At 36.1% G+C, this 16,157-nt stretch overlaps 2 protein-coding genes across 3 annotated transcripts; both read left to right on the top strand.

Moving 5' to 3' along the window:
* Positions 1–1,221: 1,221 nt before the first annotated feature.
* Positions 1,222–6,314, top strand: LOC107685727 (uncharacterized protein C20orf96-like). The gene is made up of 10 exons (XM_016482422.1): positions 1,222–1,236; positions 1,324–1,444; positions 1,548–1,675; positions 1,766–1,924; positions 2,046–2,145; positions 2,988–3,145; positions 3,338–3,439; positions 3,550–3,636; positions 3,699–3,820; positions 6,085–6,314. The coding sequence occupies exons 1-10, from the start codon at positions 1,222–1,224 to the stop codon at positions 6,143–6,145; spliced, it is 1,053 nt and encodes a 350-aa protein (XP_016337908.1). The 3' UTR covers positions 6,146–6,314.
* Positions 6,315–8,979: 2,665 nt separating this feature from the next.
* LOC107685743 (GTP-binding protein REM 1-like) lies at positions 8,980–15,830 on the top strand. 2 transcript variants are annotated; one of them, XM_016482443.1, is made up of 5 exons: positions 8,980–9,369; positions 10,529–10,875; positions 12,994–13,076; positions 14,538–14,745; positions 15,300–15,830. In XM_016482443.1, exons 2-5 carry the CDS (start codon positions 10,548–10,550, stop codon positions 15,575–15,577), a joined length of 897 nt encoding a protein of 298 aa, XP_016337929.1. In that variant the 5' UTR covers positions 8,980–9,369; positions 10,529–10,547; the 3' UTR covers positions 15,578–15,830. The 2 variants fall into 2 exon arrangements, with proteins under 2 accessions (XP_016337929.1, XP_016337930.1); XM_016482444.1 differs by lacking the exon at positions 8,980–9,369 and adding an exon at positions 9,433–9,674.
* The last annotated feature ends 327 nt before the right edge of the window (positions 15,831–16,157 follow it).

The raw sequence follows: 16,157 nt of genomic DNA, 5'->3' as shown, positions 1-16,157 counted from the left end.
AGGGAACGAGACGCTGCGTCTCGGTGCCATACTTCCGGCGTCCCTGCCAGCGCTTGCTTCATTCCTAGAAGCTGACGCTGGTCTCACTGCATGTGCTTTTATAGCTTCTTGGTCATTACGTCACCCGCCCGTGACGTCTCACCCATCTATTGGTCTGATTACACACGAGGTTCAGAGCCCGTCACGCTGAAGGGCGTTCCCCTAGCGTTTTCCGACGCAGCGTCTCGTTCCCTCGAGGAACCAGGGTTACATACGTAACCCGAGACGTTATTCCATATGTTATTCATTAAATGTGTATCTTTTTTTGTGCTGTGAAGGTTGTATATGCATCTGTATATTGATGATTACATAATATTAAGCGCACCTTTACGTGGGGAATTATGCAGTAAAATCATTTATGCACCGCTATTCATTATGCAAAGTAATATAGTTTCTAATGTTAATATTTTGATGATAAAGTTGGATATTTAAATCATTGCCATGCTATTTATAATACGTTTTCTATTTACTGTTTTCATTGTAAATGTGCCACTGAATATGGGCCTTTTTGTATAACCTTCTCTTCTATAAACAATCGTCTTATCTATAATCCAGAAATGTCAGCAATAAAAGTGTATTTTGGAAATATATTTTACAATTATTTGATCATTTACATTACATCATCATAAAAAAATTTAATTATACAGTACAACCCCCATTAATTAAACTAATTAATTTCCCATTAAATAAGGGGACAAAAACAGTAGTGTATTTTATGGATTTTGTCATTTTTCTGCAATGCAGCAATAACAAAAGTGTATTTTGACAAGAATTGGGAAATTTCACAATTCTTAATTAACTAATTTTGCTACAATCACATAAAATATATACTGATTTCTATAAGTTCATATAAATAGTGACATAATCTTTCCTGCTAGGCTACATAATGAAAACACAACAGGAATTTCATTAAAGAAAACAACGCAATTTTGCACATGCTTAGTATGTCCACTAGATGGCAGCAGAAGCACGTTGCACTCGCGTGTATCTCCGGTTGCTATGACAAACTTGTGAAATGCTGGAATAGTTTAAGAACTCTCGGTAAATTTGATGTCGACGGGTCTGAAGAAAAAAACAATATTATGGCAGCTCAAAATATGCTTAACTTTAATTCCGTGGTATGACTGACTGTTTATGGTTATGTATTTCTAATGTTAATATAATGGTATTTTGTGACAGATAATGAAAATATTTGCAGTACACACCCCATTTATTCTTCCATGTATGAGTATTGCTTTCTGTAAAGTTAGACAGCTGCAGCTGCAACAATTTTTTTTTTTTAAGGATTACAGCAAATGGAAGCGAGGTACACGGTCTAACCCTCTGCTTTGGGCAACTTCTGATCATAAAGCCGTCATATCATCTAACAATGGAGAAACCAGACCATCTCCGACTGGAAAATCAGGTATAAACATGGCCAAGTTATGATCAAAGTACAGTAATGCTTCTACAGTTGTGAGACATGTCTGTCTTTATGTATTATTTTGTAATCTCTGCTTTATGAACAGGAACATCTCAATCTCATGTCCACAATGATTTCACAACACTCCCCAAACTCCCTACAAGAAGGACAACTGAAACAGTGGAACAGGACCAGATCACCACAAAGACGAAATACAGTATCAAAGAACTGATTGTGTGTGCTATAAAGTAGGAAAGTAGAATTTAATAGTTCACTTGTGATTAGTATACAGTACACCATGTTGACAGCTGCAGTCTGTTGTAGTTACTAATCAAATCCAGGAAAGAAGCAATAAAAGACCTGGAGGAGCTCTGTGAACAGCTTCAAGAGAGGAACCTGCAGATGGCCAGAAGCATTATGGATACAGACAGAAGCTCATTTGCCAGAGCCAACAAACTGCTTATCCAGACAGAGCAAAAGATGGTGAGCTACGTTTTTAGTTCCCATTGTACACAAAGAGCACTGAACTCAAACATTTTGTTTGAATTGTGCAAGTATTAAATATGCTTAACCAGTCAAATATGATCTCTTATGTTCTTTCTAGAGATCAGCAGTAGCTTTGAAACAGTGGAATGACAATCTTATTAAAAGTGACAAAGCAGAGCTGAGAGATATAAAGGAGGCATTACAGACACATATGAGTGGTTAGTTTATACTTCATCAGTTATGCTTTAACTGTTTAACTGCTCATCATTTAAAATGCAATATGTACTGTACACTACATAGCCAAAGGTATGTTTTAAACTTTTTTTGTGTGTTTTTTTTTTTTTTTTTTTATGATTGTTTTGGCTATTTCAGCTACACCACACTACAAAAGATTGGGGTTGGTAAGATTGTTTAATGTTTTTGAAAGAAGTCTCTTATGCTCACCGAGGCATTTGAACTGTTTTCTATTTGAATATATTTTAAAATGTAATTTATTTTTGTGGTGGCAAAGCTGAATTTTTAGCTGTCATTACTCCAGTCTTCAGTGTTACATGATTACATGATTTAATATGCTGATTTGGTGCTCAAGAAACACTGAAAAAGAAAGTTGAAAGCAGTTTATGCTTAATATTTTTGTGAAAACCATGATTTGTTTTTTTTTTATATAAATAGAACAGCATTTATATTAAGAATAATCTTTGGAAGTGTAATCTTTACTTTGTTGTCTTTACTTTCATTTTCGATCACTGGAATGCATCCTTGCTGAATAAAAGTATTTTATTATTATTATTTGTTATTTTACTGATCCCAAACTTTTGAACAGTAGAGTATACATCCATTACAAGCAGGTGCATAAAATCAAGAATACAAAAACATTTAATGTACAATGAGGCTCTCTTCTGTTCCAGCCCCTGTGCACACAGAGAGGTCTACGTGTTTGGGTATCCACATACTTTTGGCCATATAGTGTTGCTTCTGTGATGGTTGTTAATGGTAAAGCAAAAACAAACAACCCCAAACTGCATAACAAATTTCAGCTGACTTCATCTTATAAATGTAGGTTTGCAGAAGCAGTTGGATCTGCTGAAAGCGAAGGTGGTAGAGGCTCAGAAAGAGCTTCGCAGCCTGAAGACATACAAAGATATGGAGTTCCCAGTAAAGGCCTTGCAGATTGCAGATATAGAAAGAAAGCTGGACAGACTGAAAGACATGCATCAGGTAAAATATGAGCAGGACTCACTGCAGGATGACCAAAAGCTGACATTTTGGCCAACTGAAAAAAAGTAATCAAAATTATATTCAGGAAAATCCTTTATTTATTTATTAAAAAACGCATGTGGTTCTAGCTCCCATAAGAACTCTTCAGTGTTTTATTAAGTTGTAACACATTTCCTCTTTTATAATTGTCAGAAAGAGAGAGAAGATTTGAACCTGTTGTTTAAGAAAGAAATGGTCAGTTTGGAGAGACGCCAACACCAAAGAGAACAGGAAGTGCTGTCTGCTGTAGTTGAGGTAAAGAAGCTCTTCTGTGTCAATTTTTAGATATATTTATGGAGGTAAAGGGAGGTAATTTGTGACTTTAGGAGCTTTATAAAAAAATATGCATGTGGTTTGGTTTTCAGAAACATGCTTCCCACATCCCTCCCATTGTCAAACTGACGGCCTCACAGAATGACACAATAAGAGAAGAGATTCATCAGCGGAGAAAGGTAATTAAAGTATGTTCATATAGAAATGTATTTACATTGTAAATTTACCATATTTTTTTAAGGTGGTAATGGAGATGGAGAGGAAGAATGAAGAGCTAAGGAAGAGTATTCAGGAACTGCAACTGTCAAGACCAAAAAACATCAGGAGAGAGATCTTTCCAGATGTTTTCATGAAATCAGACAAGTAAGTGGATGAGGACATTGAGTTATTGAGGCAAACATCTTCTTTATCACAAACAGCTCTTATGTCCTCAATAGCTCTTCAGCTGAAGCATTCCCAAGTTATACAATAATTGCAGTTGCAGAGAAACATTCTCACAAAATTGGCCACTTGAAAGGAAGTTCAACAAACCCCTCGAAATGTCTAACAGTGTTAGTATGACCCGACCCCTCCCATAAACAGATATAGAACAGCAACACTTAGAGAACTTCACTTTCAAGAACCTTCTCAAGCATACTGACAGCACACAGCCCGTGATAGTTTAACATCCACTATGGGTAAGAAGCTCATATCATGCATTGAGAAACAATTTAAAAATTCTGGCAGCATTTAGTCATCATCATGTTGTTCCAAAAGACTTTTTTTTCTATGTAGAATGCAAAAGAATAAATTCTAAAGGATGTTGCAACTGTTTTTGTCTATATAATGAAAGACAATGGGGTCCAAAACCCAATTTGAAGAAATTTGAAGAAAATCATGGTGTGTTTCCTAAAAGCATCATTAGCCAACTATGCTTGCAAGTTACGTCAATTTAGTGTTTCCCGAAACCATAGTTCAAACTGACATTTATGAACAACACCCAAAACTTGTGTAGTTGGAAATACAGCTTTTGACCTGTGGTTAGAAGCATTGTTTCTTCTTAGTATGACATGTGGACGTATACATGCACAAGAGCAAAATAAGCATTCTAACGTGCAGTGCATTTTATATCATTAATGCCATTTGAATATATAAGTTTCAATCTATATATTTTAGCATGTCAACAATCAATGGCATTTTTTAAGAATGCGCATGAATGGGAACCGCATGGGAAAGAGTATGATGCAAGAGGGAACCCATAATGAAGCAAACATCAAATAAAGCAAGATGACATGGTACAAAAAATAGTAGTCATCAGGTGCCTTGTTCGTTAGCATCTCGTAGATCTTGAATTGATGAATTAGCAGAAGTTATTACTCCACCAGCTGCGTGTGACGTCATTAATGACAGTCCTACGTTGTTGAACCAACATGGTTCAAACAGTGGATGTGCGACCGTGTTACCGTGATGTTTTTTTTTTCTCCAACGATGCACATTACTATGCTAGTTAATCAGCAAGTTACATCACTGTACAGGAAACACACCCCAGGTTTGGAATGACATGAGGGTGAGTAAAAGATGACTGAATTTTCATTTTTGGGTGAAAGATAATGCAGACTTGTATGATGAGTAACACGTTCACACAATGAGCTTTTTTGGGGATTGGAGTGGAGCACTGCAAATCAGATAAACTAGAGGAAAAAGTACCCTATTGACTTTCAAACAAAAGCTGGGTTTGGAAAAAGTATTGGGCTGTTGGAGATGGTGTTAGATTACACAGTTTTGGAAAAGACTCCAAAGGCCATCTTAAAGATAAATGAAGAACAAGAGAATGCTGTGCATTCATGGAATCCCTGGCGCCCATTAAAGGTTAATGAAGGTTTCACATTTCCCAACAGTCTGTTCCAAAACAGCATGTCATTTTCCTCTCCATGACAATCGGTCATATCTCCAGAACAATCTGACACTTTATTTCAAGGTCCTGCGAGTGCAAGCACAACCTCTTGCCACCCATGGGAGCTGTTATATCACAGATAAGATTTATTCATATGAACTTTCATTCCTTGAGTGTTTTGGCCTAGGGGACAAAGGACGTGGAAAACAAGCAAAAACATTCACTGTGTTCACATACTGTATCATGTCACACTGAGCACCAAATTATAAAGGTTTTCATTAAATGGAGATAACGATAAACAGATCTGGGATTTCCTGCTCCACTCGTGACAGAGACATGGCTTTAGTATCCGCAGATGTATTGAGCCCCAGCAAAGAAACTTCTCATGTTTCCTGTCTTAAACAAACTGTCTCAGGCTGTGGTGACCATGCTTAAAGGCAAATGTCCCATAAGCAGTCCTCCTGATTTACATGATCTTTGCACCCAAAAATTAAGATTCTGTCATCATTTGTCATTACAGACTTGTATGAATTTCTTCTGTGGAACACTAAAGAAGTTTTTTTTTTTTTTTTTGTCCATACAATGAAAGTAACTGTGATGTAATGTAGTTTTGGACCCAACTGACTTTCATTGTATGGGCAAAAACAGTTTAAACATTTGATTTTTCTGAATATCATCTTTTGGTTTGCAGCAACATGAGGGTGAGTATATGATTACTGTCTGATTACTCTGTTACTGTTTGTCTGTATTTTAGGTGTACTCCAGATATGGATGTCCATCTCAATATACCCCAAGTGGATTTACTTCCCGTGTAGCCTTGTCCTGAAGGCATTACCTTTTTGAGTCTTCCCTTGAGCTGCTATATATTACAGATGAAAATCAATGAAGCCACTTCATTCAATCATCTTACTCAGTCAAACAGTAGTACAGATCATTTTTATTTATTTGTCTTTGCATTCAGTTTGTTTTATGGGCTTTATCCTCTTTATTTCTTTTTCTAAAACCACAATATATTGCACTCTAGTGCAAGTACCATAATTTACTGATGTGGCTTTAGACATGCAACTGCATACTGCTTGTATTTTAGTGTTGCATAAACTATGTTAAATGGCCATTTTTATTTACAGAATACCTCTATAAGTCAGACTTTTTAAATACCTATAATAGTCTAATTTTAGGTATACTAACATTCAGAATCCTTGCTATATATATATATATATATATATAGTGCTGAAATGTCACCTTATAGAATGGCTCATAATTGTAGTACACGCTCGTTTATTGAAATGTTAACCTAATGCTGCGTTCCAGACAACTCGGATGTAATAACTATAATACAATATTATATATTATATTATATTATATTATATTATAGTATATCATATCTATACAGAGACGTTATTTCCATACATTGCTCATTGCTGGTTTTCGTGCAAGTCAGCAAGTCATTGACAGATTTTTTTCCCCCAGTCTTTGAAGCATATTTCCTACATTATTTCTTTAATCTTTTTTTTTTTTCACATTGCACTTGAATAAAGTTAAAGGTGCAATCTGCCGATTGTCCTGCAGGTGACCGCATAACTCTGTCTTCTTACGATGGACTTAGGGCTTTACGATTACTCCAGAGCACTCATAGATCTATGATGATTTTCAAGTGCTACTTAAGTTACGATGCTTTTGGGAAACAGACCGTAATATTAAGATCAGTCGTACAATCATTTTTACGAACTTCTTAGGCTTACGAAGCTTTTGGGAAACGCAGCCCTGGATGGCCCGAGGGTTAGTAAAGTTTCAGCACATTTTCATTTTTGGGTCAAATATTCTTTGAATTGCATAGTCATTTGTTTATATATGTGTATTTCTATTTTTTCTGCCCTTTTTAATTATTTCATTTATAAATTCATTTAAAAAAACAACAACAACAAAAACGAGTAATAAAGTGTACAATAAAGTACAATCATATCCTTATATTATAATCACATTGCACTTTAATAAAGTTATAGGTGTAATCTGCCGATTGTCCTGCAGGTGACTGCATAAATATGTCTTCTTACGATGCACTTAGGGCTTTACGATTACTCCAGAGCACTCATAGATCTACGATGATTTTCAAGTGCTACTTAAGTTACGATGCTTTTGGGAAACAGACCGTAATATTAAGATCAGTCGTACGATCGTTTTTACGAACTTCTTAGGCTTACAAAGCTTTTGACAAACTCAGCCCTGGGGCGTAGGTATAGGCTTAGATCTCTGCCACAGTTCTGCGCGCGAAAGATCATATTTTGAGCGCACAACAGTGCATTTTGCACGTGCGCGATCTGAGTTTTGTGGAGAAAATTTTCGTTTCGCAAAGAAAAAAGTATTTAGCGCGCACGAAAATCAATTTTGCATTTAAAATAATTTTTTGGATGTGTGCAGACATTCTCTTTTGCGCGTGCAACGTTTCACTAGCTTGCTCCCTTGATGCCCCCCCTCAGTGCTCTCTAAATGCCAACAGCTCACTTGCTCAACACAACCCAGCATTACAATATGCCATAATTCCAGCCAATCAGAGACCAGGCTGCTAAATTCTGATTGGCTGCCTTGACAACCATTCACAACATTTCTTGCATTACCACGACAGCAGAAGAGGAAAAATACAGTGTATGCATAATTATTATGCAAGTTGATATTCTGATTATATTTTTTTTCCAAGCACATTTACCAATTCCAAACCAGAGACTAGGCTGCTAAATTCTGATTGGCTGCCTTGACAACCAATCACAACATTCCTTGCATTACCACGACAGCAGAAGAGGAAAAATACAGTGTATGCATAATTATTATGCAAGTTGATATTCTGATTATATTTTTTTTCCAAGCACATTTACCAATTCCTAACAACATCAATATGTATCTTTGTGTATGTATATATATATTATGTCGCTCTGTCGCTGTTTGTCGCTGGCGGTGTGAACGGGGCAAGCTCTTGCGCAAAGTTTGCACGTTGCTTGTGTGATATCCATTGGCTCGCCTTCTTGGTTTAAAACAAATATTTACAAAGTGCTTCATTTTATGACTATGACTCCATTTATCTTGCAAATGGAGCATTTCTAAGCCAGCTACTGTTTTAAACCTTGACACGGTAGTTTTGTGACATTGATGTAATTGTCCAAAGTGTGGGAACAAGGCTTGCTCTGTAAACATTTATGGATTTCAGCACCCCAGTGTACGGGCGACTGGTTTGATTACTTTTGTTGTTTCAGTTGGAAAAGATTCAGTTGAGCCTCAGAGAATTAAAAATTCCTGGTAAAAACAACAACAACTGCGATATCTAAGCAGAGGATAAACCTTTTTTCCTCTATTTCACAGGATTCAGAGTTCTTTTTTTCCATGTGTATCCAGTGCTGGAATGCTTTCCAATAAATAACACTTATTTTAGAAACAAAATTCTAAATAGATGCTATAAAAGTGCAACATTCATTATCCGATTGCATAAGCATCAAGAAAAGAAACAGCTGTGGATGTTTGTCTCTAAAGAAAAATAAATGCAATGTGTGTGGTTTCACTTTGCATGACTTCACAGAGGTGACGTCATTAAATCAAGATGCGTTTTACATCAAAGCAATAGGACTAATGAGAACCTTCTGATAACATATGATATCTCAGCGCAGCTTTAAGCAGGAAATTACAGAACATCGACGTCATGGAGATGGAGTAGGACGGTGCTAAAAAGACTTCATAACATTTCGTGGCCCTGGATGATGTTGAAAGACGCTCAGCGAGGACCCACGAGACTTACAGTCGAGGGCCCGTTTGTTGAGCTGTGTTTATGGATCATGTGAGTAATATAAACAGAAGGCACGTTTCTCCGCGCGCTCTGAGCTCGAGCTGAGTTGGCAACAGGACCCCACCTGTGTTTAATCACAAAGACACGATACTGTACATGCAACTTCACACCGATCCAGCTCTGAGGGCTGACGCTCAAAGTCTACAAGTGGAAGCATGAACTGAGAAGTCGCGCTTTGGACTCCTAAAACTTGCTTGCCATGAGATAAAGGTGAGTGAAAGGTCATAGATGTGAACTCGCCGATGTTTTTCCGAGCGCGCGGTGCGGGTGAGATGAGACTGTGACAGACAGCGCGAGAGATTGAGAGAAATGCTTCATTACGCTCTTGAATTTTTAAAAGCGTTGTGGAACTCGCGGGGCTGTTACCATGACTGCAGCGGTGTAGCGTTTCCCTGCAGCCGGTGCATCCAACTCCACTGCGCGCAAACTGATTGATCCGCTACCAGTAGCTTTAAACTGCATTCTGCCTCTCAGTGCACCTGTATGCGTTTAAACATTAATTTACGGACATGATTGTGAGTACGCTTCACTTTCTAAATATGTTTTTGCTGGAATATGTCTGATTTGTTAAGCTGTTGTGTTTATTAATGCATGAAATAGCCTATGCTAAAATGCATAAATATGCAGAGGACTCCGGGGCTAGTTGTCACAAGGATCTTGGCAACTATAATGTTTAGAGTAAGAAGTCCAAACAGACAAATGCTTGTTTTTAGCTTTGTTCACCTAATTAGAATACGTAAACTAAACTTAAAAGCTTAAGTTTTGTTCTTAGAATGGGGCAAGTTGTCACATGTTTTAAATGTCATACATGCATACAGTTGACAACGTTTAGTTTGATATTTTTTTAATTTATTTTACAAATATTTTTTTCAAGAATATATAAAATGTTATAGCTATTATTAAAATGTAATAACTATTTTACCAAGTATTTTAAGTAATATTTAAGTTACATTTTAAGACATGAATATTTAGTGTATTTTTTTAAGTCAGTGTATAGGCATACTAAAGTTGACTTTAAAAAATAAATGAGTTGTTCACTGGAATAAAAAGTGTCACAACTAGCCCCGATCTCTTAAATGCTACCAGTTAAATGTTTGCTCACACTTGATTTTATTTTTCTAATAATTTCAATGTCCAATGCTTACAATTATTGTAGACACATATAAGTTGTGCATAAGTACTTTACAACATTTGTAACGAAATTAACATTTTATTTTATTTATTTATTTATTTTAACTGGATGAGATCAGATAATAAAGGAGAAACAGTCAACAAGTGACTCTTTAAAAAATATATTTTTTTTTGGCATATGATTTATATGCAGTGAATCTGTTTGTTTTCCTATCATAATAAAGTCACTTTTGTTCAGGCATACTTATGTTTATAAGATGACACTCAACACACAGAAAGAGGGAAAGGAACCACTGAGGAGAAGAGCAAGTACTCCCATCCCCTCATCTCGTCAAGTGGGCAAGGGAGAAAGAGGCCCCTTCGCTGACCCGTATCACCCTCCACTCACCCAGTCAGCCTCGTACCACCCTGGAGACAAGAGCATCCACTCACGGGCCAACTGGTCTTCAGACTCCGAGTCGGACAGCTCTGAAGCTGAGTGTCTTTATCACGTGGTTTTGTTGGGGGATCACGGCGTGGGGAAGTCAAGCCTTGCCAACATTTTTGCTGGAATACAAGAGAAGGATGCCCACAAACACATTGGAGGTATAAAATCCAAAGTATATTATGGCTTTTGTGAATATTTGTTCATGTCTACATATCAGGTCAGTTTAGTTGATTCAGTTGATTCATTCTGTTCGGTTCAATCAGCTCAATGTTATTGTTTAACACTAAATATAGCATTGACACACAACCGTGAAAGCGCACAGCATTGCAAGGCCTAAAATAACCGTGACTAAACTATTAGGTCTGCCTGATTGATTGCACTCTCAAATTGTCACGCGTCAGGTTTGATCCTGAAACATTAATTGTATGGTGATATTGATTAATACATCAGTCAGAGCAAACAGTACATACAGTATATTGATTTGTGTACCAGCTGTTATTTAGAGCATTGTTGGCTGTTTTATTCCTTTAAGCACAAATTTTAAGTGTTCTACGGTGGTTTAAACATTATATTTTTATACCATAAATGTAGAATCATTTCGCTTTATTTTGCTGGAATATGTTCATTACTTATTACCGGACAGCACATGACTGATTTAAAGTCAGCACCGTTGTGTGGTCTGTCCCATTTGTCCAGTCCTGTCCATCTTTTGGTGTCCCAAGGGTGTGAGACAATCCATTTTGACTGACACAAAACCAGTCCATCAAAGACCTACGTATAAACCTAACAGTTTAAATTGGCTTAAATATTCAGCACACAAATGTATGTGTCTCCCTAATGCATTGAACTATGCAAAATGCCTTTATCAAAGCAGTAAATGAGCATCTGTGAGTGGCAATCTGTTCTGTTGACCTACATGTTGTTTTTTTGTCTAACGGCATATGACCTTATGTCTCATAGCTGTGTTGGCTTTGACCTGAGCAGAACATCATCCTGTAAATAATCATGTCATTGACAGGCCGATATGTGTATATTGATTTTTGTATCAGTGGAGACATATTAGTAGGCTACACTTCTGCATTACCCTAAATAAAAGCAGATTTTCAGGATTATTATCAGGATTCGTCTTCTTCTCTGTAGGGCATGTCTGGATTTTATTTTAGATTTGGTCTTAACATTTAGATGTTAGCTGACGTGAAATTTAAGACATTGAAGTTGATTAAGAACACTGTTATTCTTTTATCGTGAATTCACATGTTTCATGGCCAAGTTTGTCCTTAAGTGCTATACATCTTGTAGAGGTCTCGAAAAATGACATTGAATAAATTTAAAGTGGAAAAATGAGACTAGGTCAGTAACAACCTGGAGCAAAGTGTGTTTTATCTTCTTGTCAGACTAGCTGTGCGATCAGTTTATCAGACACGGCTCAGTGATTTTTCCACTATTCCACTTCACATGCATTTTTCATGCTTGTGATTATAACAAAGCACTGTTCAAATGTATCGCAGATTAAAGGCAGCAAAAACCTGTTTTTTGACAGTTGGAACATTTCATGATAAAGCAGGGGAAATACTTTAAAAACCTAGTTACTTACTTTAATAATATAATTTCCTTATACAGTGTGTACACCTTTAATCTATAATTTCCAATAAATATTTTCAAATGTATTTCAAGGTAAAAAAGTATGTTTTTACAAAAATCATGGAATTTTTGAAAATCATGAAAGTTTCTGGGAAGTCACATCAGGGGTACTCTCTATGATATTTGTTTTTTGTTTTGTTTTTTCCTGCATGTTGATTGGATCACGTGTCTTTGATGTGTGGACAAAAGTTTTGAATATATTTATATGCAGTGAAATGCTTTTATAAACTTTTATATAAAAAATACACTTTTAAATAGTAGATTGCGCCAAATTACTTGAGGTTTTCTTTTTAAGAATATTATCCTTATAACAAGTCTATTTCTTTATTATGAAATCAGGACCGCTGCATATTTTTGACTTTATGTTCACCAAAAAATAAATAAAATTAAAGACATGCTCATCATAGAAGAGATTAAACTGAATTAATGTAATTTTGAGTTTGATGTTTTTTTTGTTTGTGTTTTATTTTTAATTAATAGATAGGACAACAAATGAATTCAGTGTGATTGACCTAATTGTTTGTAGTGTATCTTCAGTTGGCAATTCTGTATTGGGTGTCAGATTGATGTCACTGATGTTTTGGAAGTTACTTTATGTGCCAATTCAACTGAAAATACTGTGCATGTTTTTATAGAGGATACATATGAGGGAACCCTTATGGTTGATGGGGAGGAGACGACCCTAGTTGTGATGGACACGTGGGAAACAGAAAAACAGGTATGCAAACATCATACATCAATATGTCTCAGCATATTGGCGTCAGTAACCTACGAATTACCGAATGTAATTTGCATGTGTCTGCCAGCCGTGAGTCTGTGGTTTGCAGACACAAGTCTCACCTACAGGGCCACAATGCCCTTTGTGCATTGCTGTGGAAAAAACGTGGCCACTTGCTGCCAGTCTCTAAACTCCATTGAGTGATGCCCTGCAGTGAGCAAGCAACATACAGCTGGCCCCTGCTGCTGACCACACAGCCAAGTACACTGATAGCTCTGGGGCCTAATTACGCCGCTATCGATGACTCTCCTCTGTGAGGTCTGTCTGGCAGCTAGGCTTTTCTGGTCATAAGAATTGTTTACAGAGATAAATAATTCTGTACTTCCAGATTACAGGAAAACATGTTACAATACACAGCATTTTCTTGACACACAGCATTCAGTTGTTTGTCGTTCATCTTTCAGTACATGCACAAATGTTTAAAGGGATAGTTTATCCTAAAATGAAAACTCTGTCATTATTTAGTCACCCTCATGTCATTCCAAACCTCTTTGACTGTCTGTCTTCTGTAAAATGTTTGAAGAACATCCTGGCCATTTTTTCCCAATATAATGAATGAGGACTGGGATTGTGAAACTCCAAAATGACAACATAAAGCAACATAAAAGTATAATAAGAGTGCTCTAGTTAAAATTATAAGTCCATAAAATGAGCACTGTTTGAAAGATTTTGTTTTTGAAAGAATCTTCTATGCTCACCAAGGCTGCATTTATTTAATTAAAAATATAGTAAAAACAGTAATATTTTGAAATATTAATACAATTTAAAATAATAGTTTTCTTCAAATAATGTAATATATTTTGAATGAAAAAAGCTGCTTTTTTAGCATCATCATTACGCAGTCTTTAGTGTCACATGATCCTTCAGAAATCATTCTAATATGCTGATTTGGTGCTAAAGAAAGGTATTATTATCATAGGAGGTTCTTATATTATCATAGAAAAAGTTGTGCTGCTTAATTTTTTTATTTTTTTTTTTGGAAACATATCACCTTTTTGTAACATAAATGTCTTTACTATCACTTTTGTTCAATTAAATGCATCCTTACTGAACAAAAGTATTCATTTCTTTCTATAAATAGTACTGACCCCAAACCTTTAAACAGTAGTGTAGCTTCAAAAGACTTAAAATATGGCATATAATTGGTATGGACAATTTTCATTGTTTTTGAAGCTTGAAAGCTTTGTTGTCATTGTTTTCAAAAAAAAAAGAAAGAAAGAAAAAAAGAAATAATTTCATAATATAATAAAAAACATTTAATAATCAATTTGTCACTTATTTGAGTTCCATTAAAGAAAGAAAGTTAAGGTTTTTTTGAACCACATGAGGTTGAGTAAACAATGACAGAACTTGTTGTGAAGTATTCCTTTAAAGTGTTTAACCATTTTTTTGATCCCCTAGGAGGAAGATGAGAAGTGGGTGCAGGATTACTGCATGCAGGTGGGCAATGCTTACATCATTGTTTACTCCATCACCGACCGCAGCAGCTTTGAGAGCGCATCAGAGTTACGAATCCAGTTGCGTCGCATCCGGCAGGCTGAAAACATTCCCATCATCCTTGTGGGCAACAAAAGTGACTTAGTGCGCTCTCGAGAAGTGGCAGTGGAAGGTGAGAAGAGTTTTGATTTGTATCGTTCACACAGACACATAGTGGGATGTTATACACTACCATTAAAAAGTTTGGTTTAGTATAAGGAAGGATATTAATGAAAGAATTTGATAAAAAAAAAAAAAAAGAATACTTTTATATACCAATTAAATAGATCAAAAGTGACAGTAAAGACATTTATAATATTAAAACTTTCTATTCATCAAAGAATCCTGAATAAAAGGTATCACTGTTTCCACAAAAATAGTAAGCAGCACAACGGTTTTCACATTGATAATAATAAGAAAAGTTTCTTGAGCATCAAATCAGCATATTAGAATGATTTCTCATTCACTCTAAAGACTGTTATATGTGGAAAATTCAGCTTTGCCATCACAGGAATGAATTGAGACTTCTTTCAAGAGTATTTCAAAATCTTACCCCAAACTTTTGAATGGTCGGGTATATCACAGTCTAACTCATGAATGCACAATTGTCTGACATGGTGCAGATGCATAAGCCTTCAAAGCCTTGTGATGGGTTTGGTTTTACACAATCCTGGTCTTCTGTGGCAGAGGGTCGGGCTTGTGCGGTGGTATTTGACTGCAAGTTCATAGAAACCTCCGCCTCCCTCCACCACAACGTTCACGAGCTCTTTGAGGGCATTGTGAGGCAGATCCGACTGCGGCGAGACAGTAAAGAGATCAATGAGCGCCGACGCTCCATCTACAAGCGAAAAGAGAGCATCACCAAGAAAGCCAGACGCTTCCTAGATCGACTTGTGGCCAAGAACAACAAGAAGATGGCCCTGAAAGTGCGCTCCAAGTCCTGTCATGACCTCACAGTGCTGTGAACCCACAGATCACTCTCAGTCCTTGAACTCTGGGTTCTCTCCTTTGTTTTCTGTTTGTAAGGCAAAAGAGGATTTGTCTTTCTGATAAGACTTCTTTTAGAAGAAGAATTGAAATTCAATTCACATTTTTTGTTTGTTTGTGTTGTTTATTTATTCATTTACGTCAGAATCTAGCATTAACAACCTTTTTACTGATTCCCCTGACGATCTTGAGGTTTTGTTCATTGTTCTATGTCCTATAGATCAGTTTTTTGATAGTTATTTGAATTAAACCAAAGGTTTATTACTGTATATCACCAATTAAGTGGACTTTGTTTTTTTTAATGAACATTTGATCAATGTTTGCCTTATCAGACTGAATAGACAATAGTTCGAATTAATTAACAAGCAATATTTATTATTCATTGTTGTTTATATGTTTTTCCTTAAATTATAATTTCACCTTGTTGTTTTTTCTAACAAAGGAAGTATTTTGTATACAATGAAAGACATTTTCTGTATGAGAAAAGAACAGCCCATTGGAAAAGTCAAAGGATGAGCTGAGCTGAGACCAATATTATTTTTTTCTTACAAGTTTATT

This window comes from Sinocyclocheilus anshuiensis, unplaced genomic scaffold (assembly GCF_001515605.1).
Source record: "Sinocyclocheilus anshuiensis isolate Anshui unplaced genomic scaffold, SAMN03320099.WGS_v1.1 scaffold257, whole genome shotgun sequence".
Lineage (NCBI taxonomy): Eukaryota > Metazoa > Chordata > Actinopteri > Cypriniformes > Cyprinidae > Sinocyclocheilus > Sinocyclocheilus anshuiensis.
This window is presented reverse-complemented; position numbering and strand designations above follow the sequence as displayed.

Bases quoted from the DNA above. Each gene is read 5' to 3' on its own strand.
- LOC107685727 (XM_016482422.1), top strand. The intron at 1,676-1,765 runs GTGTGTGCTATA...AGTCTGTTGTAG, and splicing joins ACAGTATCAAAGAACTGATT to TTACTAATCAAATCCAGGAA. The intron at 3,440-3,549 runs GTAAAGAAGCTC...TTTGGTTTTCAG, and splicing joins TGCTGTCTGCTGTAGTTGAG to AAACATGCTTCCCACATCCC.
- LOC107685743 (XM_016482443.1), top strand. From the start codon at position 10,548: ATGACACTCAACACACAGAAAGAGGGAAAGGAACCACTGAGGAGAAGA. The intron at 13,077-14,537 runs GTATGCAAACAT...TTGATCCCCTAG, and splicing joins CGTGGGAAACAGAAAAACAG to GAGGAAGATGAGAAGTGGGT. The intron at 14,746-15,299 runs GTGAGAAGAGTT...CTTCTGTGGCAG, and splicing joins TCGAGAAGTGGCAGTGGAAG to AGGGTCGGGCTTGTGCGGTG.